This window comes from Pyxicephalus adspersus, chromosome 3, assembly GCF_032062135.1.
Source record: "Pyxicephalus adspersus chromosome 3, UCB_Pads_2.0, whole genome shotgun sequence".
NCBI lineage: Eukaryota > Metazoa > Chordata > Amphibia > Anura > Pyxicephalidae > Pyxicephalus > Pyxicephalus adspersus.
Window position 1 is genome coordinate 122,800,112 of NC_092860.1, and position 26,869 is coordinate 122,826,980.

Consider the following 26,869-nt stretch of genomic DNA (forward strand, 5'->3'; position numbering starts at 1 on the left):
AAGTGGATTACTAAACAATGTTGGGACACAGCTGTACTATATTTTAGACTAGACAAAAATTAGCATCTGTATGCAGCCTAACCCTTCTCCAATCTATCCAGTAAAAGCTTTTTGATAGAATGGAGCCATGCTTGAAGGCACAACATATTGCAGATGCTATGAGCCGTGACTGCCTATAGAGTTTTGAAAGGTGATTGGTTGCCATGTGGTCTTAACACCAAACACTAGACTACATGTCACAGTCTATATAGCTCTCACTGCTGCGTTTGACAAATGAACAAAGCTTTCGTTTGTTCCATCTGTCTCCATTTGTCCTGAAATGGAGGAGAACTAGATGTTGAAATAACATGTAATAACTTTGTAGCGTAATACACTTACCAAAGCACAACCTGTCTCTAGGGAACTCCCATTTGTTGTCGTAGGGAAGTTGTGTTGGGTCAATATAAACATAATTATTGCCATTGATTTCTTCCACTACTTTCCACTGTATCTCATACTTTGGTTTCTTTAAAATAGAGAAATAAAAATTATTGATTTTGTCACAATTACAGAAACAGGATGATCATCATTTGTAAATGACTAAATATGCCATACCTGCATGTATTTGTACACGAGAATTACAATAGCAATGCACATCAATCCTGCCGCCGCTATAAATCCAGTCAAAAGCGGAGTGAATAAAGTGTGAGGACTATGCTTTTCTGAGAGAGAAAAAGAGAGTACAATTGAGTATTTTCCATTTTAGAATCTGTTTTTTGTTGTTTACCAAGATAAAACATACTTTGAACAGAACTATTAGGTTATAATGGGGTTGGTGGCACTTTAAATTTACAGAGCAATAGTGTTGCCTAGTACAAAGCAACAAAACTAGCAATAGCTGATGCAGACTGTAAAGGAGGAAACATAACGCAAGGTGTTGTAATGTTTTGTAGCATTTAAGCAGTTTAAACTCTGACTGGTGAGAAAGTGCTCTACAAAGTTTTTAATAAAAACTCAGCAGCCTACACCAAGACATGCAGACTTTGCCCAAGACATGCAGACTTTGCCCTCTTGCTGAGATGAAAACAAGTTTTGAGTAAGACCAGCGACTTCTTTTTTCTGCTGCCTGTCATTAATTAGAAGTAATCGTTTTTCTCATTGGTACTATGTTAAGAAATTTAAATACCATATATAATCTATTTCCTTCCTTGCAAATGAAGTTAGAATAAACAGTGCCAGGCAAGTGTGGAGCTCTATAGAATATGATGATAGAATTTTTAGATTAACCACTAAGGCATTACAATGTACACATTTTTTTAACTACAGATATATTTATGTTATGAGTAAAACAGTCAGTTAAGTAAAAATGTATAGTAAATGAGGAAGGAAGTGAGTACAAAGAGCACTACAATTACAAAGAATTACCTTTAATTGCAAAGCTGAAGATGGAAGAGATTTGCTCCACATCATTGGATGCGATACATTGGACTGTACCATTTTTCTTTATTGAGCTTACATCTATGGTGCTCTCTACTACCATACGGCCCAAAGAAGAATTTTCCTGACTGAACTTTACATCAGAAGGGGGGATTCTTGGTGAATCAGTACACCTGCAATAACAATGCTGTGTTATTTTTCCTTCATAGGGTCTTTACGTCATGGAAATATTCCCAGGTGTTGATAATGAGTATGGAAAAAAAATTACCAGCTCAGTGACACTATGCCTTTTTTATATAATCACAAATGAGACAATACAACCTGATCTGCAAAACAGCTTGTGTCTCCTGTGCAGAATGACACATTAGTAATAGCGCTAATGAACACAGGATCTCAACACAGTACTTAAAAAGATCCTTTGTCAATAATGCATGGAAACGTAGGCATAGACAATGTCTGGCTGTCAATCAGAAAGCAGCCAGGTCTCCTATAAGTATAACATTTAATTTGATACAATTGCAGACATTTAGCCTTAAAATAGTACTCACTAATATGTGATAACCCTAAGTTTGACACTTTACAGAATGTGGATAAGTGCTTGCTAATGTTTTTAGACATATACATATAAGTAGGTGGGGACACCCTTTAAAGGGCTTGGTATACTTATTATATTACATTGGTAGAGGGCTTCAGGTCTGATTCTTTGCTCTAAACAGTTTGCAGTCTACTAAAATGATGCTTCTACAATCAAAATACATTATACCACACTTTATTTATAAACTGTACTCATCACGAATCGGCTGGGATATATTTTTATTGCATACCGCTGTTCACTTCCTGGACAGAATACCCATTCAATGGAGGGCACAGGGAATCCAGCTGCCACACACTGCAGCATGCCACTGCTAAGCCTTTCAGCAATTAGGATTTCTGGTCTTGCTGTGAAAATAAAAGGAAAAGGTCTATAATTAAAACCTCCCAGTTAAAACTACACTATGGCTGGACATTGTGAGAGAGTTATGATAAACTTACTTTTGACAAATATGTTGAAGCTGACTGAAGCATTGGCATCAGAATTTGAAGCAAAAAAAGTATAAACTCCTTTCTCATTGTCTTTCAGTCGGATCAGGTGGAGCTCACTGACATACCTGATGTGAACAGAAATAGACATTTATTTACTAAAGATAGCAATACTAAAAACACTTGCAACTAGGGCAGATGTATGTATTCACACTTCTCAATGAGACAGTGGGTTTCATTTACTAATTTATTAGGGACTGTTCACTAGGAAAATTTACAAACTGAGTACTGGTTACAAAATTTAGCAAGGTGTGAAATGGTTTGTACCATGATAACGTTCTTATACAAGGCTCTAGGACAGCAATATAAAACCTTATTTATCATTCATGCAAGATAAGAATGTCCAGTACCCAATATTACTTTACCTGTTATTGTCCACCTCTCGGGACTGTACAAAGTGATCTGAAGTGTTCACCAGGGTTTCATTCATGTAAGTCCAGTACTCTTCATCAGGTGGGGGATATGCATCAATATAAACCTGCAATATGATGTTCTCTCCAGCATTTAAATCAACTGTTGTGTTGTCAGTGACGGTCAAGTTAAGGTAGCCAAATTCTAATAAAAAAAAAATTAATGAAATACTTATATTAACACCTTACAGCAAAGGCAGTTTTTAAAATTGTATTTTGTTACAGACAAACATAACAAAATAAAGTTCTTCAGTGAAGGAAGCCCTGACAACAAAACTAAAATCCATCTTGTAGTAGTCTAATTTAATTTTAAGAGTTAAATATTCTTCACCTAAGAATTTGCATGTGATTGCAAGAAGCACTATTTAGAGGAAATTGGAAGGGAAAAGAACAATATTGAGTTGAGCAACCAGTAAAATTAAAGGTTAACAGCTAAAATCTGGTTGGTATGGGCTAATTGTAACTGCAACCCCAAAGATAAGTACTTACCCCTGACGTTAGCTAGGGTTAAGGCATATGGCTAACTGCACTGAAACACAAGGTGCTATAGTCCTATGCACACATCTGACGGGTTATTTAGCTAAACCCAGTGTAAAACATCCCTGAAAAAACTTCTCAGCCAAGCATATATTGCAAGGATACTACTCACAGTGTTTCGAAATGGTCATGTTTATACTCCATTCTGGCCAATACAAATGGGATTCAGGCAGCCTCTACACAAACCCACATAGTTCTTAGCTAGTATTATAACTGAATAGAACTTATTTTTTAACGTCCCCAACACGCAATAAAAAAGGAATACAATGCATGGTTGCTAATGGTAGCAAGATAAAATGTCTCAGATAGTAAATCTGTCAATAAAGCCCATAAACAGTTTCAGCTTATAAACGTACAACAAACATGTGACTGTTGTCTACATAAAGCAACATAAGTTAGTATTATATTAGTAATATTTTGTAAACAACATTAACAGGTACTAACAGGTACCTACCAAGAACTTCCAATGTGAACGTGACATTCACAACACCAATGCTGTTTTTGGCTTGACAGGTATATGTTCCAGACTCATTATACTGAACTGCATGGCTGCTCAAAGTGCTGTTGCGCTCAAAATTGACATTGGAAGTAAACTGGCTCTTTTCAGTGATAATCTGAAATGAAATCACAAAACTAGTTATTATGATGAAAAAAAAACGATTCATTATTTCAAATCAGAAGTCTCCATAGAGAGGTCTTGACAAGCTGTCTGCTGCAAGGAGTTTTCTATACAATTGGATAATGACAGATGAAATGATAACAATAACAATGCAGGTGTTTCATAATGGAGAAAAGTTTATTACTGAGATATAGCTGATTACAAAATCACCTTTGCAGCTTCATTAAAATATGCTAATTACACAGTGCTGGACCACCATATCTTTACATGCGGACAAAAGGAACAGAATGACATGAAAAAGAGGAAATGGAAGAAGGCATTTCCGCAGGGAATTTGCAGTGAGAGGAAGGAAGGAAGAGCAGACCAAAAATGTTGTGAAGGTTCTCCAAGATGTCAATGCTAATTATGGTAGCGAATGTAAAAGCAACCGGTACAGACCTCATACCATGTAAGGCAGGTATGGCACTCAATGAAATTGTATTTATCATTTAAATAGTGGCAGTCACTTTGCAGCATTGTCAGCAATAAATGAAACCATCACTATCTCGCTCAAGATCTATCTATTTCATACGCTATATATTACACATCAACTGTTATCTTATTAACCTCATAAGATAACCACATTCTGGGTGGTTCCTTCCTAGAACATATTTTTTTTTTAAATCTTGAATACACAATTTTGAGGCAGACTGTGCAAATAAATGATCAACATTCTTAGTTCTTTATTTCTGCTATTATGTTTAGTGTATTCATTTAAAAGGCTTTATAAGTAAAAGCTGTAACAGTATAGTCATTTATTTTTTCTTTTATAGCTTAATCCGTTTGCAGATATCTTTTCTCCAGTATCACAAAATATAGCAAACGATCTGACTGACTACTAGTAGCTACAAAAATTATTTAGTCTAGAAATATGGACCTCAATTTCATTATGATTCGGGTGCTGAGTTATCTATGCTCAGGGGGGGTGTACAGTCCAAATGAATCTGTACAGACTAAGCAACATAACAGGCTGACCAAACAGCAACACCTTTCCACCACCTTCCAGATCTGCCACTTAAGCATCAAAAATGTGAAAGTTGTCAAAGCAATCCATGTGACCCATGTTTAAGGCTGTCATCAGAGGAGGACACAAGGTACTTCTGTATTAAGCCCTGATCAAAACAGCTTGAAAATGCTGAGACTTTTAGACATAATGCCCAGGAAGTTTACCTAGTACAAGACCCAGAAATTTCTGATGGCGGTCCTGCCCATGTGTACCCCTGTGACATCAATGAGGCTCGTTGACAGTCTGCTCAGAAACCAAGCACTGCATTTTGGGGAGCAGCAGGGAGTGTCATATATTCCCTGGTAGTACCTGGAAGTACCACATTTTGAAAAATTCTAACAGGAGATTGAGCAAATGCAGGGAAGCAAAAATAAAAACTTGGTAGGGAGTTTAACCTGTTTGCCCAGTGCATGTAAAGTACAAGTGCAAAAAGAAATATTAACATCTAAAACTGTGGTCCATTTCAAATTTTAGAAACAGAACAGTGTTAGCTGGGAAATCATTTTACACATCATTTACAGTTTAAAAACCTGAACAGAAAATACTGAAGGGACTGACACTGCTAAACTCTTTCTGAAAATGCCAGCTACCTGGCTGTTTATGGCTGGAATGCTTTCCTAGCCACTGACAAAAAGCATGCAGTAAGCAAAATTCAGGGCAATACTTTGTTTACTTGTTTTGGTTTACTGATAGAAGCATTGGGACATTACTTATGCCTCACAATACAGTTTTCTTTAGGTATCTACAGCTCATTAAACAAATTAAGCCATGCATTAACAATGGTACAAATATTTATAAATACATGACTTGCTGACTGCCAGGCATTACAGGTTAGGGAGGTCATACATAGTGTAATCATCCCATTGTTATTGAAGGAACAATGCAGGAATACTTTACTATCCATCATGAACTATCTACCTGCCTTTGGTCAGTTTTAGATGATCTCTGGACAGATTGGTAGAACAATGGATTCAGTAGCTCTGCATATCAAAAAACACAACCTTTCAGCTCTGTTACCAAGAGGGTGTAAACGAAGAAGGCCATAGTAACAGGCACATGAGAACACAAAACAAGCTTTCAAGCTTTTCCTGAAATACTGTATGTCTAAGCATCAACAGCATGTTCATATGAAAGCTGGGCTACGCTCACTACTAAACAATTTGAAGCAAGGATCTGTTTCTCCACTAATAAAAACAGCTCACTAGGAAAGCAACATACTAATGTGATCCACCAGCATTTTTGGATTCTGGGTTAAAAGAAATTGGAAAACAAAATACAAACTGTACACATCTTCAAACATCAGATTAGATATGCCTGTAAACACTAAAGCTTAGATCAGCACAAACATAGTAAACAAAGTCAGTCAACCATCAGTAAGGGTCCATACATTTTGGCACCTGAAACAATTCTTTATCATGGTCTCAGACACAGATCTTGAGCATGTACAGGTGTCCCCTGATGCATTTAAAGGGGAATGCAATTCATCCACCATGTTGAAAAAACAACCACTATTGTTACGCTACTATATACATTTTTCTTCCTAATCTGACACCTGAAATGATCACAAACTAATATTTGGGCAACATCATTTGCAAGTGTAAATGTAAATCATGAGATATTTTGAACATGCTCTTTATAAACATAGGTCTATCTCCAGACAAGAATCATCCAAAAAAAAAAAAACACCCACCAAAAGCAAAAAAAAACAAAAAAAAAACAAAACAGGGAGACCTTAATGGGCCACTGGGTCTTTTTTCGCCATCATTTACGGTATGTTTTCAAGCAGAATAGCACATACAGTTTGTTTAGAGAAAACACATGCAGGACTTGATTTCCTTCTCACATAATAATGTAACCAGTGCCTTGATCAATTGCACATTACCGTATAATGACTTGTGTACAACCTTGCCTTTCTTTGGAAAAATCATTTTTCCCAAGGTTAGCTGACAATATCCAGACTTGACAAAGGAAAGTGTTGTTTTCACATGTAAATACACTCTGGGGCGCCCAGCTCTAAATCTACAGACTTGTGTTTATAGTGCACTGAGAATTTGAGACACCCACCAGCTGTTACCACACTGCAGTCCTACCCTCCATTACAGGAGCCTTTCAAATCACAAAAGCTTTTATGTGGCCAAAACAGCAAATTAATACGTAAGTGGCACAACCACGTTTTAATAATTTAGCACTATTTGCAGGCCATTATTCAAAGAAGTGTTTTCATTTGAGACAGCGTATGAGATGTTGTTGAAAATACAACATGACTGATATGTTGTGGGAAAACGTGACATTCAATTTGAAGGAGCTGTAGGTATATAAATGCAAACTATGTCTTACCATAGATGGGGCATCGATCCATCTCACTTCTACGGTGTTAACGTCTTTCGCCACACAGGTAACCCTAAACGGCTCCCCAGTCTTGACAAGTAGCTTAGACTTTGTTAAAGTAACTGTGGGTAATTTTGTGTTAACTGGAAAAAGAAGAATAAAACTATTAGTCACTACAAGAATTATCAAGGTGCAACATTCCATCAAAGAGAAACAAATTCACTGTTACAGGTCAGAGAAAAGCTTTTTTTAGACACTTTACCCCTCTGGCATATATCAGACCTGTCTAAGTCTATCAAGTTTGAGGGCATCACTGTGAACTAACTTTAAATAACATAACCTGGCTTGATCTGTGTTTTTGGTATACCTAATTCACAAAGTTATCAATTACCTGATTCTACATTAAATAGGAAAAGTAACCCATTTGAAACACAGAGGAAAGTGAAAAAGCCTGTTTTGTTCACGAGTGCCTGGAAAGATAACTTGGTCTCCATATGCCTATTACTAGAGAGAAGAGACTGCTCTATACCCTGGGGAAAAATTTAGGATCATTAGTAGCTGGGGTCACGTGTTAATGGATAAGACAGCGCTACAGCTTCAGCACAGCATCATGACTTCATTTAGTCAATTGTAAGAAAAGTCATTTTTGCTGGCAGCTTGGGATTACATTTAGAAGAATACAAGATTGCTACCAAATACATGCTTGGATATCTACTAACATAACATAAAAAATAAACAGAAAAGCAGCACAATGAAAAGAGATGTAGAAATAGACTAATTAGTAGACTAATAAAGAAACATAATTTAATATGCAATGTTTCATTTTCCATTGTTTGATCCTTTAAAGTTTGAATGTTTGTGTTAGCTAAGCTTTCAAATTAGTTGCATTTTTTTCAAGATAGAGATAACTATGGCTCAGTCTTACTGAAAATAAAGATGAAATATAAATCATTAATAATAACACCAAAAGGCTGGACAGAAATGACAAATAGACTACAAAGAACATTAACGTGAGGTTTCATTCCAGTTTTTAGAGCTTCATGATACAAATATAGCAATTAGCGTTATCAGAGAACCTGTCTTGCATTCCTCCACTAACCCAAAATCCTGAGCAAAAGAAACATAAAATAAAAGTATCTCCTCTGCTTCATGTCCTGAACACTGTTACCTTTGTTATCCCTATCTATTTATTGAAAATAAAAGCAACCTGTCAAATGATCCCGTTCATTTTCTTCCTTTATCTAAATATCTACAGGTGAAAGGGTTAGGCTCTTATGGTATACACACTCTCAATTCAGACACTTTTAAATTTGATTTAACACTGGGTCTATTTAACAGGATAGCCAGAACTGAAAAGCCAATGGGCCTGATTTATTAAAGCTCTCCAAGACTGGAAAGAATACATTTTCATCAGTGAAGCTGGGTGATCCAGCAACACTGGAATGGATCTGGCCTGCTAGCAAATAGCAAATGAGTTTGAAGAAATCACTCCAGGTTTGCTGGATCCAGCCCTGGAAAACTTTGATAAATAGGGCCAAATGTATCACTAAAACCCTTTAAAACAATACACTTTATCACTGTTTGAATTCGAGTAAAGTTTTTTCACTCTTAAAAGGTTCTCAAACAACCACTGCCTGCAATGTATCTAAATATGTATAGGTAGACATAATATACATATCTGTTTTACTCACCTGGTGTGACCATGAGTTTAAACTTGGTGGTTCTCAATATACCATTGTGAATTACTGAGCAGATATAGCAACCATCAAAATTGATCCGTACATTTTTGATTGTGATGCCATTCCTATAATCTTTCTCATAGTCAAAACCTTCTGGTAGGTTAGGATGGTCGCACTTTTTTATAACATAATCACTGACATAGGGATCAGCCAGAGGACAGATACCAGATAAATCCTGGCCCTCTATTATGTCGGTAACAAATGGAAAATCGTAGAATGGATTGTCAAGACCTGAAAAAACCCAAACACATATTCTTTACAGAACAATCAGTACAGAAGGATATGTAGCTAATAATTCCTCTATCAAACTGAACTGTAGACACATTTATTAGAACTTAAAAATGGACTTTAATACATAAACAAATATAATAATATATAACATATACTATATATATCACAGATTAGTCCAGGTAAGTCAAAAGACCTTTTTTTTACCTGATCATATGTGGGTTACAGGTGTAACTTGCAGGTTGAGATGACATTGGCATTTCGGAAGGTTGGGATATCTAATAGCACACCAGCATGCACATATTTTATATGCGGTACCCAAAGGCTGCATTTGGTAATGTTCATGTATAGGAAAGCCAGTCCAAAGGATATCGCACCTGTTTTCACTGCATTCGTTTTTCACAGAACATTTTGACCACAATAATGTCTGCATATATAACTGGCTTATGTTTGCCTTCTAAATTTGATTAGGCCTGAAAATGATTGTGTTTTTTTTTTTTAACAGCACACCAAAAATAAACGTGTTTAGTGTATGTATAGTCAAAACAAGTCCTGGAAATTAGGTGTAGAAAAGATTTATTTTTTAGTTTATTTTATTTTTTGCTGCCTGCAGGGGAGATATATTTAACATATGTCCCACAATAATAATAGGAAGTGAGTGGAAATCACTACAAAGTAAGTTTTTTTTTGGACTTTTCTATTTGGATTTTATAGGTCGGGTATAGGTATATATGTACAGTATATGTAACTACTGAAACTACCTGGCTTACCTTTAACAATCAGGTAAAAAGAAGAGTAGACGGTGTCCGTGTCTTTACTGGTACATGTATATCTTCCGACATGTTTCCGGTCCACATTTTGAAGAGAAAGAATCAACTGGTCGCCAACTTTGAGACACTGACTACGGTTTACAGGTCTCACCTTCTTATTTCCTGGTTTTTGGTGACTCCACTGCAGCTGTGAAGAACCAGTGCAAGATACCTGAAGAGATTTACCAACTCTCACTATTTTTTCATCGCTAGAAGTAGTTGGAAATGATTCCGCTAAAAAAAGTAAAAGGGAGAATCAGTTGGTTACCTTTAAGACAAAATGTTAGATACTGGCATATCACTAAACAATCTGTTTATATACCATCTTAAAATCACTTGTGATTTCTCACATTGCACGGCCAAGGCACCAAGGAGAACTGCTAAAAAGGTCACTTGCAAGGCACTATTCATCAAGTTCTGAACAAACACCGAACACCGAACTTTTTTTCCTCTGACAAGATTTTAATCAAAATTTCTTTCACTTCCTTCAACTAAGCAGTTTTGGTGATCGGCAATCAATATGCCTTTCCAGCAACTAGTTTGGGTCCAAAATATCCAGTTTTCTGTTTTACTGCAATATATCTATGAACAGGATCATGTCAAAATTGAGATATTCATTCCTCCTTGGTTGGTACATGCCAAACCACTACCACCTACTGTTTCTGCATTTAGGCTGTACAAAGTGAACACATAGCAAAATGAATTATCAATTGGTAAGGAATATTGACCGTTGTCCCTTTATAAGGAATACCCAATCACATAAAGGGATAAAGGGATGATTTTTGTTAGCTTGTGACAAGATGGATGAAGTCAGCAAAGTTTCACCTATTTCACTAAGCTAAGTAGAAATTGCCTGGCAAGTTGTTATTAAACTTTTCTAACTGTCTATATACCCTTGGACACCAACCCCAAAAGTTTTGGATTAGTCTAGCATACTTAGTATAGTACCAGTCCTACTAAACTGCACTTTGTTACCGAAAAAGTAACTTTCATTATAAAAACTAAATACAATAAAATTCATATTGGAAGAAATGATTCTATAGTATGTTGTAAACCTAATCTGCAATTCATCTTACTTCCTCATAAAATCATCATGAAATATGATGAACAACCCCTTAAATTATATGGAATAAAGAAGTGTCTAGTCCCACAATAGCGTGCGGAATTCAGTAGCAATAAACCTAAACTTTTTATTAAAGAGCCCTAAACAGTTGTTCTCGCTAGACGAGAATTGTAAGGCTCTGTATTCTAGATGTAATCTCTCAAACAATAAAATACTTGCTCTTTTTCCCAAAGGTTGACATGCCTACAGATTTATGCATAACTAAACATAATAAAAGACAATATGGTGAATATTTTTATCCATATATTGCTGTAATTAGAACATTACCCATATGTTTACTACACTAGAAATGTACTGAATGCATGTACTGACTGAACTCAATTATCATCTGTACATGCTGGAAAGGATTCAGGCACTCCAACAATATATATTCAACACCCATAGCAAAACCCTATTGATAGACCTGTGTGAGGAGGGTCTGTGTGACAAAACTGGATATTCAGAGGCATCTCGTGCAATATTGTATATGCACTGCTGGTAATGAATGCTATACATGGAGTCTATCCCTGTCTGTAAGAATGTAAAGAGTGAAAATTGCAGGTGTTGTGCACAGTAGCTAATCAGATTCCATTTGAAATAGTTTGTTTGCCGTGAACAACATTAGCAGGTGCATAGGCATAAACTAAGCGCTAATATGCGAGGGCATATTAGCATTCATGTTTATGCCCATGAAGTGCTTTATTGTGATAAAATGAAGAAATTGCTAGAGCAAAGAAAAATATGAATGGTCACACTTTAGGCCACCTGAATGATCAGACTGATTCTTACAACAAACTAAAAGCATAAATGGTTGGGATCCTTTTATTGGTGCAAAGAACAATTTCCAAAACAACTGACCACATGTGCTTTTAGACAATTTTAAAGCCCAAATAAACATACAGTTTAAATCGGTAATTAGAGTTTGTTTTCTATAGAAAAATGTCCCTGCCATTATGTAGACTGCTGTTGATTTCAAAAGAAACTGAACTTTCAGATAATAAACTCTTTTTGTTTTGACACACCTGTAATGTTTCTGGTCATTTTGAAAATTTAAGATGATCTATACATGCAATATAGCATTACAATGTTATACACAGCAAGAGACACTTTATCCCGAGCTGCACAGTGACAGGAGACAAACTTTATCCTTTGTGAACATGGACCATGCACAAAAAAGCTACGTACACACGGCAGATTTTTATCGCCCGATAATCGGCATCGGCCAAATATCGGGCGAAAATCTGCCGTGTGTACAGTCGGTGTCGTCCATCGTCCGAACGACCGACCTGCCGGATCCAAGGAAGATGGACGACGACCGATCCTAATGAAAGGGAAGGGGGAGAGCGCGCAGTAGGGTGCCGCTCCGTCGCTCTCCCCCTCCCCTCTCCATAGAGCATGAACGGTGCTGTATGTACAGCACCGTTCATGGATCGTGCACTCCCTTGTCATTGGAAAGGATCGTGAAAGATCCTTTCCAACGACAAAAATTGCAAGTGTGTACGCAGCTTAAGAAAACATTTGTACTTGTCAGTTGTTTAGGATGTTCAAAACCTTGAAAGACCTGAAAAGCCCAATACGTTAATCTGGCACTTGGCCCACTCGTCAAACATTCAAACAATGGAACAAGGATGGGGGGAAAGCCAGCAAGCGTGAGGGTTGTTGCTAAAATTACAACAGGAAATGTATTTGCCTTTTAAATTAATATATTTTTAGTTCGGGGACATGATAATAGTACTAGGCGCCTGAAGCACCCATTTATAGCTATAAGCAAACAAATGATATGGCAAGTTAAATAAATGAACATAGTACATTTACCAAATTCCTGACTGTGAAAGACACAAAATATATTTCATTAGGCAGTATCTATTTATTACATAGAACTGCTAGAAACTATAAACCCTTGAACAATTAAACCCTTGAGTAATTTACACCTAACAATCGTCCGTTCCATGGATTCCCAACTTGAAAGTCCTGGTCTGAGTAACAACAAGATCATGCTAACTGTATTTTCCTTTACAAGCTGTCTAGCCCATAGCAATGTATGAGAAAAACTCTGACCCATGGGGAAATTAAAAGACAGAACATAGCTTTTTAAAGTGACTCTTCTATAACATGCAGCTACTACCCATGTTCATGCCATGGCCCAATGCAGGAGTTCTAAAATGGCAACGCTTTAGAAGATCCTGGTAGAGACAGTTCCCCTTCTCCCCAAAACAACTACTTGGATAGGTCCATTGAAATGGAGTGACAGGTGGTAATAGCAAGCTCTGAAACTACCCAAAAGTTTTGGAGCCTGCCTTGTTTAGAAGAATTAGACATTGGGTCATGGCAGAACCAAGGAGAACTGGTTCAAGGGTGCAAAGGTGCTGTATTGGCCTATGCAAGAACCCAGGGGAGCTGGAGCAGGGGTGTAAATACAAACACCAAAAGCATCACAGGTAAATGTGCACACTAAATACTCCTTATATTTTCCTATCAGTACTTCTAGGAGGATGTATTCAGAATGGACATTTTATATACAAAATTGGAAGTTTTTATATAGATGGGAAGCAATAAACAAAAGTCACCATTTTTGTTTCAATCCTTTCTTACTCTATCACTGGACACATTATAAAAAAAAGCCAACCTGTCAAGACCAAGAAGCATAACTTTTGGCCTTTTTAAACTTGGATCTATACATAGTGACAGCCATGTTGCCCCTACATGCAGCTCTACACGGTTTACATTTTGATAAAAAAAATGATAAAAAAAATTAGGTTCTAACATTAACAAATATAAATCATAATTTGACAACACACAGGACTAAAAAAAGGAGAAAAGAGAAATGTAAACACATTTTATGCCGTGTAAAATTGAAGATTATCGAAAATGTCATGCTCTTAACAGGTGTTCTAATCCAGCAATAAATTCTCAGTCCTACACAGAATAACCTCTTGGTATTCAATATTATGTAATTCTATCCCAAGTAACAAAGCCCTCAAAATTCCCATCTAAAATAGTGCTCTGCCCGCACATGTGCAAAAATACTTACTTTACTTCAAGGATTTTATTTTTGTCATTCAAAGTGGGGGGTCAGTACTCACATTTTTGAGCAGTCTCAAAAGTGGAGTGCAGAACACCAAAGTGTTTTTTTTAGGAAATGTACCCATTTCTGAAGTTGACCATTGCATGTTATCTGCATTGTGTGGTTTAAAATGCATTTTTAGTTTACATGAAGTTCTATTTTGTTATTAAATTCCTGGTTGGATCTAAGAGTAAAACTTTTAGCATGTGGGTGGAACCACTGCCAGTTTTTTTTTTTTGTTTCAGTTCCAATTGTCACAGTTGACAAGTAAGATCCCCCTATTGGGCCTAACGCATACAAGATGCCTAAAGATGACTCTACTGACCAGGTGTAACCTACAGGTAAGATGTAACTAAAGGATGGACTATCAATTTAATCAAACATAGTGTTTCTCTTAAATTCTTTTATTTCACTTAAAGTGAACAAGGAAAGTATTGACTGTCTGCTTTATCATGATACTTGCTACATCTGAATTAGAAAGCCCCAATGCATGCAAAGCTAAGGCATTACAATGGACTGCATTGCTCTGGAATGCATATCCATTTCACTTATGTGTCAACAGATTGTTTCACTTATTGATTACTCTCTGCAATTTCATACTCCTAGGAGTATCAAAAATGATCCATCTAGTCAAAGCAGATGACAGAAAATAAAGAAACTTGTCATCTGAAGCACTCAACATGTAAATATAGTTCACATTCATAAGTGCTCCTCCCAAACAAGCTGTCCTCTGCGGTGTATTATGTAACTTTAATAGGTTTATAACCGCAATGTCCAAACTTATAGCAACTAGAAAAATCTCAGCTTCTTCTTTCCAGTGTAAATTTAAATTCTCTGATGAAATTATAGCCCTGTGATTATGTTGTATTAGTATACATAGGAAACACAATGGCAAACAAGTATATGAAAAGCACACATCAGACAAAAGTAAAGTTTCTATGACTTTACCATGTTTAATATAGGAACAAGAATCTGTCCTCTAAGGTGTACCTTTTCCATGGAACATTTATTACATACGGCAATGGTAATAATACCCAATGGTATGTTGTTTTCAGGAGTGAATAGGCATATCAAAGGATTTTCAGTCCATGGAAATACTAGAAGGAGGTTGGTTTGATTTGAAGATAGTAAAAAAGGCATTTAATACTGGAATATAGATCTGAATCCTCTTTATAAAATCTTAACTCTGAGCAAAGTGAAATTTTCAAGTAGTTATAAAACTATTGTGATATTTATTTTTGAGACTGGTTTACTTTTTAGAAATTACTGTGGGTAATAAAGTGTACATTTTTTGGCAACATCAGTGGACATAAGCAGCCCAACTTGATTACCAGAACTAATAGGGTTGTGAAAAAAATGTTTACTCTTTGCAAAATGCTGGGATACGCATTCAGAGTTGGCCTATGTCATGCATGGTGGCTGTACTGTGTATTTCTGTGCAGCAGCTAAACTCATTGCATATTCTGTTTTTCCTAGCAAGCAAGCCTCCAACTTTGGGACTCAGAAACTACTTGGACAGTCTTGATATTCCAGTTTGTGACCTGCATTGGAATACCACTTATGTCTTTTAAGCACCACTTGTAAAAAGTGTGTATCTTATGCAAAGTTCCATGAGAGAGGACAATGTTTTGCACCTGTGTAATACATATTTAACCATCCAATAAAAATAGTGTAGAAAAATACTCTTTTTTAATCAAAGGGTTAAGGTTTTAAAGACACAAGTTGTGAATATGATAAGTCAACATAAGTAAATATAAGGTCACTTAACTTTACATTACAAGTCAAATAAAAGCATAACTGTTTACTTAAAGATGACACCAGATCACAAGCTTACTTTCTGGAGATAAGCAACAGCAAATGGTAATCTGGATGTATGAAGATGCTTTTTGTTCTTCTCTGACTGTCTCTTTCATGAATTTTCATACATTGAATTCCATTTGCAATCAATTTCTAGAATAAGATGAAGCTACCATGCAAGTAACACAAGCTTTATTTTGTACACTTCTTTGGACAAGACTGGAAATTGTTTCCTTTGCGTGATAATTAGACATTGCGTTATATACAAGTCATGAGATGAAGGTATATACCCGTGAAAAGGGCTGAAAGCTAGGACAAAGCATGCCTTTATTTATTCCTAGCTAAATGCCACCTTGTATGCTGTTTTTAGTAGACAGAGATTTCTACACACATTTCCAGCATGGCTGATCTGTAAAACCATAATGAGCTTTGTAAGGTCTTACACCTGAACATCTTGTTCTCGGATTCTTCTACCTTTTCAAGTTAACAAACCCTGACTGCTGCATACCCCACCTTCTGTTTATTTTCGGCAAGTTGTCTCTGGTTCCTCCCAACCCTTCACAAAGAAAAAAAATGCATTGTCCTCCTACACGCGGATTATCCAGTGTGTTGAGTACCATCCTGACATAGCATAATCTTAAATAAAAAGGGGTGGTGAATCTGTTGTTTTAAAACCTACTCATGAGTTAGCCATTTTGAAGACCTTTCTGTAACTATAGTTTCTTTATAGGTTTCTATGTATGCTATAGGTTTCTTTATGTAAAAGTTTTAATGTAAATTACAACTCACCCATTAAATCCAATTTTTTATATTTTCAGTGTCTAATATTGCACTAAAGCCTTTTACATATTTCTACTGTTAGAACTTTATAATTGCCAATTTAGAAAATTGGAAAATGAATTAAATGCATAGAACAGGTTCATCAATAAGTATTGTGTATGTAAAAAAATCTTTCAGGATGATGTTTGCTGTCATTCAGAAGATGATTTTTAGGGTTATAGGAGACTCAAAGGTTGGGCATGGGTCCAGAACGTCCCTTGCGAACGTCCGTTCAACTTCTAGCCGATATTGTTCTTTTCAAGTGGCAGGTTAGTATTTTGATGGTAGTAAAGGGTATATAACTCTTTGGAAGAATATGTATGTCATAGGCTGAGATAGAAGGAAAAAAATTAAACATCTTGACTTGGGCTGCTTAACATTTAGGTTTTTGCTCACACGCTAACAGTGATGAGTGGCTGGCACTAGCATATGAAACCAAAACCAAGTTCTTCACAAATATCTGAATATCCCATTATGAAGGATTGGATTTTACATGCCTTTATGGTCTGTTTAGTGAGGTGTGACATGGCTGTGTCTTTTGCCAATATACTTGCTGTATAATCTCAACTCAGAAAGTGAGGGTTTGTATATTATCATATACTGTTTATTTAGGAAAAATGTGTTAATATTTGTTCTGTCTAATGTCTGTGAGTATCTTTATCCAGATCCTGATAGTTTCATAACCCAGACAGTCAGACGTCTAGAAAATGAAGTTGAGTAATAAAAATTACCTACTTGCCACTACTAAAAAAAACTTTGTTCCATTCGGAAGTACCCATGTGTCATGTGGTGTAATAATAATGAGTTTTATATTTACAATAAGCTACTATCTAGACAAAAAACTTACTGCAAATAGGACAGGAAGGACAATGTGATCTACAATTTATAGCACATATTTTTACATTTGTCCTATATTTGCAATGAAAGAAACACAATTGAACATGGTATTTTTTTCTGTCTCCCCAAATGATCTTGGTATGTTTGTACGAGTAAAACTGACTTTTAATGAAACAAACTGAAAGACATTTCCCTGCTAATGCTCGTCAGTACAACATAGTAATAAAGTAAGGAACGAGCATCCAGGATGTTATGAATGCAGTTTCCTAATGTCTTTTCTATAAAATAAAGTGTAAGGAAATGAGTCAGATTCCTGAAAATTGTAGTGTGTCCAAATGGAACGATGCTAGGTGTAAAAATAAAGGGACAAATTAATGTGCCCCATGGGGTTTGTGGCACTGCTTAGTTTCTGTGCAGATGGGTAATGTTGACAGTAACTGCAATTAACGATGTTTGCCACTCACAAGGCAATACAATTGCCCTTTTGCCACACATCTATGATATTCCAAACATCAAAATGAGGCAGGCTTTGCCATCTCTAATTCCTTGGCAACTCTCACTTTAGCTGTTGTCAATAAAACAATAGCAAGGTTGACATGGAAAACTTTCTTTTTTAGGTGTATCAGGAAAGTAATACATAAGTTCTTTGCAGAAAAAACTATAGGTTATAAGTCAGACAAAAGCACTTGAAGGATGCCCAAAGTTCTACAAGTGAAAAGGTTGGAAAAAGATGGGCTCCAAAGATACACTATAACTACTGTATCTATGCAAGTGCACATGGTGGTTTATATTGTTAAAACTCACAGATGAAATTAAAGTGAACCTGTGCTTTGCAAAAAGAGGACAAAGAAACCTATAAAGCCATCACAGCATATGCTTAGCCCGTTTTTGTTTTCTTACAGCTCCATTCAGCACCTGGTATTTCCAGGGACCTTTCTTCTCCCTTGGCAGCCCTTGTGTTTGACAACTGGCTACTCAGACATTCCCCAAGACAAAAGGATGGGAGAGAATCATTAGCACTGTGTAAGTTCCCTCTAGATCATCGTTTCCTAATCTTTTCACCCACAAGAAGTCTTTAAAATAAATGTTCAGGTCTTAGACAACCCTTCTTTGAACCAGAGGTCAGTTGGCAGAATACCTTTTAGTTTGGTAGCAATTAAGGAAGAATGCCCCCCTAAAGTAATGGGTGTCATCTGTACAGCTAAAAACACCATTAAAATCATGTCATTGGCTTTTCCAAGTGGCACTGGATCTAGTCCTAGATACACTCAATGAAACGTCAATCAGGAGCCCTAATAACCTTTGAAGGACCTTTAAGGTTCCACAGAACCCCCGTTAAGAATGGCTGTCCTAGCTTGGTTTAGAGCTTACAAAGGGCTTCCTTTTGTCTTTGTAAAGTTAGCTAGCAGATACACGTCTGCTGTCTGAGCTTTTCTTTGCATGGGTGCCACTTATAATTACACCTACTACCCCACCCACAGAAATTTATAACACTTGGCACTCGTCTGCAAACTGATGCATCAAACCCACAATGTCATCCTTTATTTTTAAACAGAAATGTGTAAAGCTTTATTGAGGTGGTTTAAGTGCAGGCAAATAACTTTTTCTATCTCAAAACTTTACTGTACATTTATATCAACTACAGCTTTTCTATATGTGTCAAACCAACGTTAACAGCCTACATGCACAGTTTACAAAACCTGATTACTTTACCCTTTGATAAATTTCACATTGCAAAGAATGCAATTCTGTAGCACAGACAAGGCACACAGGGAAAATGTAAGTATAGGTATATGGAGAGGCCAGGCATTACTAATAACAGAGATTTCAAGGACCAATTACATTTACTGTCCACTTAATCCTCTCTTGATTGCACAGCAGAGATGCTTAGTGGTTTCAGGCCGAGGCCAGCTCCCCTAAAGTCAAATTATACCATTAAACCGATACTCAATTACTACTCAATTACCACCCATAATAGCATCCGAGAGACTGTACTGCACAAATCACTTGTGGTATTAAAAATAAAACAGCATATTTTTTTGACCCAAAAGATTATTCTTCTTGCACTTAACAAGGGTCATGATGCCAGAATACCAATGAAGTAAAAGTTACCATTTACACCTACACTCCTTGTAATTACACGTAAACTATAAATCAAGTCTCTTGTCTTGGATGCTGTCAAAATACTTCCATAAATACACACCTGCAATCTACATTAGACAACAGAAATCATGCAATCAGCTTCTATACAAAAATAACAGGGATATGCAAATAAATAGTTCCTGCTAAGACGTGAGGGAGGAGTGGCTGGAAAGTGTCCTACTCACAGCAAATCTTTAGAATTGGTGACTGGTAAAGCGGTATTACCCATAAAGGTATATTTCTTAGCATGACTTAACATTGTTATAAATTAATTTAGGGTGACCTACAAGGGAGAATTAAAAAACACAATAAAAAAAGAGAATACAATTAACAGTGTCTTAAGTAAGGTCATTAGCATTTTTTAATGTACAGGTAAATCTTAACTGAAACATAGTCTTAAATATAATCAAATGTATTTAATATACAGCAAATATTACTGTACAAGTCTCAGCTTCTCTTACAGCAGCACTAAGCCTAGGAGAAGAGATCAGCCACTGTACAGTGCTATCATGTCTACAGCTGCGAACAGAAGGCAAAAGCAAAGGGATAGTCTCAAAAGTGCTGTTCCAGCCCTAGCCAATCACTAGTCTGGAGTCCTTGGCCGCCTATACTTATTAACGTAAGAAGAAGTCCTGGACCTGGGTTTATTGCCTTTTCTTTTTGTTGCTGTTAACTGGACGTATACCAGCTGAATATCTAGCCATTTGCCTGAAGTTAAACTTTAACTATAAAAAAATAAACATAAAAGTGGTGCTAGAATTTAGATGTATTAAAGGATGTGTAAAGGAATGCAAATGAGGACACCTGCCAAGTGTTCCAACAAACAGATAAAAGATCCACTTCCAGCATACTATGACCTAAGCCATCTCCAAACAAACTTATTCTATGAGATGTTGAAAGACTCCAGGAGGTGACACCTTGTAAATTATAGAACATCTATACAAAGGGACCAAAAGGAAACTATGAGCCCCATTACTTTATACTACTTGGTCCTACAGAATCTAATAATGACATAGTGTGCATGACTTAGAAAATGCTATATTTCATTGGAAAGTTTCCTCAGCAGTATTCAACACCGACTGGGCACCTCAAGGAGAACTTCTTTTATGTAACACATGAAAGGTAAGCATCTAGAAAACCAACTAAGAACAAACATTTTCAGTAACAATAGGTACCTGTGGCTTCCGAACTGATTAAGGGGCAGACATAGCCCGCAGATATCATAAAACTTGACAAAAATACACCTACTATGTGATTAGACATTTTGGAACATTTTTGAACACTTTCTGGTCTTTACAAATAAATAATTAATGAAGAAACTTTTTACATTTATGACATTAGAATGTAAAAGTCAGCCGGTCTAAGGTTACCTAATACAATTCTCAGTGTAAATCTAGCGTGTGTACGGAGGTCCCTTGATGCCCCAGGGGAAGACCACTGTCATTTCCTATACATAGAGGTGCCTTCCTCTTGTCCTCACCTCTCCCTTTTCCATACAACTGAAAAGCCCTGTTTGTAGAATGCTCATTTGTTCACAAAAGACGATTTCCTGCAACATGATTTTAACGGTTGTACGTTGCCCAATTCTGGTAAGCCATTAATTTAAAACTGCACTAGGTAAATATGAAAACACAATAAAAAGAAGCTGTGTGATTCTTTAAAAGAGATCATCACTGGATAAAACTAGCATGAGTACCTAAAAATTGTCTGCCTCCTGTCTTTCACTACATATCCGTACTCGGACATGAAGGGGAGGGAAAACACAAGGAGCCAATCAGGCTCTGGTGCATGCACATATGCCAAAAGGAGCAAGAAGAAGAGAAGAACTGATGATTCACTGATGTGTTGCAGACTAGGCATTGTTCAATTTAACACTAAATCTTAGTATCACCACCTGGCTATGCTGTGTGGCACTGAATCACAAGATTGAGTGTTTAGAGTTACTTTGAAGAATTAGACGCTCTGCATACAGGTATTTTGATAATATTTTTAGTTGTTGGCCTAGAGCACAGCTTTCACTGACTTCAATTCAAATAGACTCTAGCTGTACTTTTTGGGTGTGTGGGCTAAATGTCTCCCAGACTTTGTCTAGCAAGGTTTAAGGGAATGAAGCCTGTGGTCTGTGAGTCATAAAGAGCAAACTAAAGCATAAAAGTGTTGTACTGTTCAGTAAAAATTTCCAACATGCTGCAAATTTCTGCACTCGTTTAGCACTGCGTCCCTTTTTGTGTATCAGGGCTCTTCATTGCCTAAAAGCTGCATGATGATATTACATGCAGCTCTTCCTATTCCGGGCTGGCACTGTCAAAACCATCACAGCACAACCTACCACCACAATATGTGTTATTGAACCACAGTAATACAACATCTGTATTTCAGCAATTGCTGACTTGCTGTCATGTGGTTTCTGTTTACATTTACTACCTTTAGTACGCACAGGAAGATAAAAAAAAAAAAAGGATTTGACTTGTGTTTTACATCTTTATTAACTTGGGCACCACAAAGGAAATGGGGTTATGGTAAAGACCCTTGTGACATTGCAAAAAAGTCTCTTGCTGGTGACAGGCACTACAGAAAGGCATTGTTACCAGCTAGGAGAGCATTTTAACCCTTTCATGAGATAATTTTCGAAAGTTAATGGCAATGGAAAGTTTAGATCATGAGCCAGAAGTACATCAGAAACTAATTAAATAATTTTAATAGAATATGTTTACTATGTATAGCTAAAAAGTAGCCAGAAGTATGTTCATGATATGATTGTAAGCTCTTCGGAGCAGGGTCCTCTCCTCCTCCTGTGTCAATCTGTCTGTCATATGAAACCCCTATTTAATGTACAGCACTGTATAATATGTTGGCGCTATATAAATCCTATTTATTATTATTATTATTATTATTATTAATAATAATAATAATAATAAAATGGGAGCCTTAAAGAAAAGATCAGCATATCACCATGATCGCTTGACTGCTCGGAGCACACATGTGAATGCATGGAGATGGGATAAGATGCCCTGGTCAATAGTAGCCCAGTGATGCTGAAAAATGCAACCATTAGGAAAAATGATGATGTTTCATGATGATTAGCTGGTGGTATTACATTGATACATGAATGTAACTATATACAGACACAATCAGGTCACGATCATCTTACATCTATCAGCAGAAAATACTACAATAATAGCTTTCCTATGATAGCACGATATCAAAATAATATGGGATTACTTTCCCATGATAGCATGGTATGAAAATAATGATATTAGCTTTTTTTAAAGGATGCTTAGCAAGCAGGTACAATCTGGACTTCCTATATGATAGCACAGGTTTGCAGCATTGGATAAGCTTGAATGATTATGTAAATAGACAAAGAAGTGGTGCCCATCCTCGTATATATTTGCAATGTGTGTGGTAGATGTCTCTGCTGAGCCCTATCTGTATGCCATCATGTCTATGAGCAGCTTAAACCAATATGATAATGGAGAAAGCCTATTTAATGACCAGATTACCCTACATTCAACTTTCTTTATTGCATGGAATCAACTCCAATATTATTTTACTTTGTTGCAGACATTTCATTTAGTTTGCTATACCATTGGATTCACGGGGCACAAACACCTGTTTAATTATTGCAGCTGGCACACAATACCCGGCAGAGCCTGAATAGCTTACTCACTTTATTAAGTCTCTTCAGTGTGCCAAATGCTTGCACATTGAGTCTTCACGTGAGCACCAGATTTACACTTTATATGTCTGCTGTGAGGGATTCAGTTAGTGGAGACTTGCTTGGATGGTGATGAAGTGAATTAACAGACAAAAGTCATTGGTGCCAATTCTGATCCATTTTTTTAAGACACTACTAGTACCCTTCTGTAGAATGAATCAACTCTTAACTGCAGCTAAAGGGGCATCAGTTTCTTAAGAAAAGGGAAACACTTTTTTATTGCACCTGAACAGGATAAAACTATTGTTGGCACCAAACAACAGACATCATTAGGACATAATCCAAATTCAGAAGTCTTTGCAGGGTAAATTGTGGTATCATGCAATTTACTCCTCACCCTAAACTTGAACCTGCCAGTGTATGTCAGCCCTATTATAAAACATTGTAGCATATTCAGATTTGTCACAATAGTGCTTTCTTGCAGTCCAGATGCGGATGTCAACAGGCATTCTCCGGTAATTTCTGGCATTTGGCAAGAAAGCCGGGACTGTTGCACCGGTTTCTAATGAACTTGGGGTTTGACATTTGACAGTGGCTGCCCATAATCTCATAGGTGTAAGGAAGCACTGTGTAGCATTGCTAATGCCAGCGATTTGTAGCTAACAATGGTTTCCTTACATTGGTGATTTTCAGCTAAACTCGTGGATCTAAACATATTTTTAGCTTGCTATTTTTTTTTTCTATTGCAGCCAATCCCATAATAGGAGTAAAATAGGAGCAACTCTTGCTTTAATAAATGCTGCAAAATGAAATTGGTGAAAAGTAGAGCAGCAATTCCATGGAAAATAGCTTAAATGGTATGTGTATATGTGTGGTAAATCATTAAAAAAAAGTAATAATTAAAAAAATAATCAATGTGAATAAATTGTTTAATACTGTCCTAGGTGTTTAGAGAAGGGCAAACCATGCCCGGCCGGTGTCTATCCTAGCAGGTGACCTCCTAGGGCCGGCAAGGGCCAGTGTGTGTTCTGATCTCCAGTCCTGTAACCGTAACAACATGGTAAGGCCCTCATTTTCTAGTATCCTCTACAAAGGCATGTCTAAGGTTTCAGCAACGTTTTCATTCACTTCCAAGGCAACCTTTCACAGGCACAACACACAGCAAGGAAAATAACCTGTCCAGCTGACCTGCTGGATAACCAAGAGTTCCATTCTGTGTGTTGGTAGTCATACTCATATAACAGCCAAAAGACTAGAACAATCGGAGCAAAATATTTACAAAATATCAGTATATACAAACACACACAACAATAATAATAATAAAGATGAACATAGATCATACATAAAATGTAATCTTACATCCTTACAGAGCTCTATTCACTGAAATATATGGAAAGAGCCCCCAAATGCAATTGGTGCCCCTAGTTATGGGGTATGATTTGATATTACCTTAGTGCAAAAAGTTTTCTAAACAATAAATAACACAAATATCTGTTTAATGGTTAATCGATTAAGCGTCACTATCCCACAATCCTCCATTAAAATAAAGCCACCACAGGAGGGATACAAAGCTTGGGTTATATCAGTGTATTGCTTGCTGTGTTGTGGCACTGCCATCAGTGATTTCCCTGGCACATAATGCCAGGTCGTTATAAAATGCAAATGAGAAGTTGGAGACACTGGCAGGACCCTGGCACATGTCTGTTATTATATAAACAGGATACCTGCCATGGCATCCCTCACCTGATGACTATACAACATACCCAGCTCTCTGTATTCATCACATCCATTCTGCTGGCACATGACCCATAGCTGCTGGAGAACTACAAGTCCCAGCAAATGAAGAGCTGTAAGCAGTGCCAGGAGTGTCCTGATGGGAGACAATTGCTGCCCCAGCACCTGCACCATGTTAATCATTACAGAGGGTAAACAAACAAGTCTCCACACAGTAATGCCAGCCCCAGCTACAACAATCATCACAAGGGACCAGTCTGCACATTTCCCTGATCTCTTAGAAACACACGTGTGCCAAGGCAAAGTTTGATAGGAAGACGTGGCAGGACCTGGAGTACACTTTATACATAAAGTCACATCACACAGCAAATATGCCATCTATTAGCACCATGGACACTTGGCATGCCGGACATCCTACAACACAGCGCACCCAGCAAAACTTCTCCATCACCAAATCACACAACATGATGGCAAATATATACACGTACCCAGCACACCCGCCAGCAGCAGCAACAACACATAATCCCAGCCCATGGTGGAAGCAACAGGAGGGTGGATGCCTGCGAGCACCCGGGATGATCCGACACAAACTCCGTCTGCCCCGTACACAACCTTCACTCCTTACTACTGCTCTGCAGCCTGGGAGCGGGCAAGGTATAGAGAAGTCATTATACACGCCACGCCCCCGACTCCTCCCCCTTCTGTACACAGCACGGGGCTCTGCGCTGCCAGGGATCGCACTGCTCGGAGTACGGGATGCGCTGTGTGCGCTATGGGCGCTATGTGCAAGCTTGTCGATTCTGCACTATTTCTGCTCTGTGCATGCTGCTCAAATGATGCAGTCTGTAAATAATGCGCCCTGTGCGCTATGTTTTCTGTACATGTAGCATTGTACAGTCTGTAAATAACGCGCTGCATGTTGTATTCATTGTGTTCTGTGCTTACTACTTTCTATTCTGTTTATTATTTCTGTACATGTTACACTCTGTGTATGTGGATGACAAATTCAGCAGGAAGAGAGGAACCCCCTGATCATGGTAGTGCAGGTGTGCAGACATAGGGACTCCAACACAGGAATCTCATTCCCACAGTCTCTTCACAATAATTTGTAATGCTTTTACTGCCACATACCACAATATCCAGGCAATTGCAAACACTTTTGACCAGCCTTTACCAGTAAAAACACCTACAAAGGTGAAGGAAACCTACCATCAATTAAACTGTTACTGGTAGTTCTGTTTGTTTTTATCCATTTTTTATCTACTTAAAGGTGGATAAAACAAGTGGAAATAGCTTAAGAATTATAGCGTGTGGCCATCATTATAGCGGAACTAAACCCTTTTTTCAAAAAAAAATTGCAATCAGATTGGCCCCTAAATAACCTTACCTGCACGATTGCAATTTTTAAATACATCCACCTGTCTCTGTTCTATCACACGTGCAGCCATCTTCTTTCTTCTCCTTTTCAGTCATCTCAGCAATTAGCGAGGCCAGGATGACATAGC

General features: G+C 37.2%; 1 protein-coding gene across 1 annotated transcript in view; it reads right to left on the reverse strand.

Moving 5' to 3' along the window:
* KIT (KIT proto-oncogene, receptor tyrosine kinase) overlaps positions 1 to 25,987 on the reverse strand; it is a 40,399-nt gene extending 14,412 nt beyond the window's left edge. Inside the window, exons 1-11 of the mRNA XM_072406232.1 lie at positions 25,853 to 25,987; positions 10,173 to 10,445; positions 9,127 to 9,405; positions 7,445 to 7,578; positions 3,898 to 4,057; positions 2,862 to 3,051; positions 2,449 to 2,564; positions 2,241 to 2,355; positions 1,405 to 1,589; positions 595 to 701; positions 379 to 505 (exon numbers count right to left, since the gene is read on the reverse strand). Coding sequence (XP_072262333.1) covers positions 379 to 505; positions 595 to 701; positions 1,405 to 1,589; positions 2,241 to 2,355; positions 2,449 to 2,564; positions 2,862 to 3,051; positions 3,898 to 4,057; positions 7,445 to 7,578; positions 9,127 to 9,405; positions 10,173 to 10,445; positions 25,853 to 25,898 — 1,732 coding nt within the window. The 5' untranslated portion in view covers positions 25,899 to 25,987. The remainder of the gene's footprint in view (positions 1 to 378; positions 506 to 594; positions 702 to 1,404; positions 1,590 to 2,240; positions 2,356 to 2,448; positions 2,565 to 2,861; positions 3,052 to 3,897; positions 4,058 to 7,444; positions 7,579 to 9,126; positions 9,406 to 10,172; positions 10,446 to 25,852) is intronic.
* Between the last annotated feature and the right edge of the window lie 882 nt (positions 25,988 to 26,869).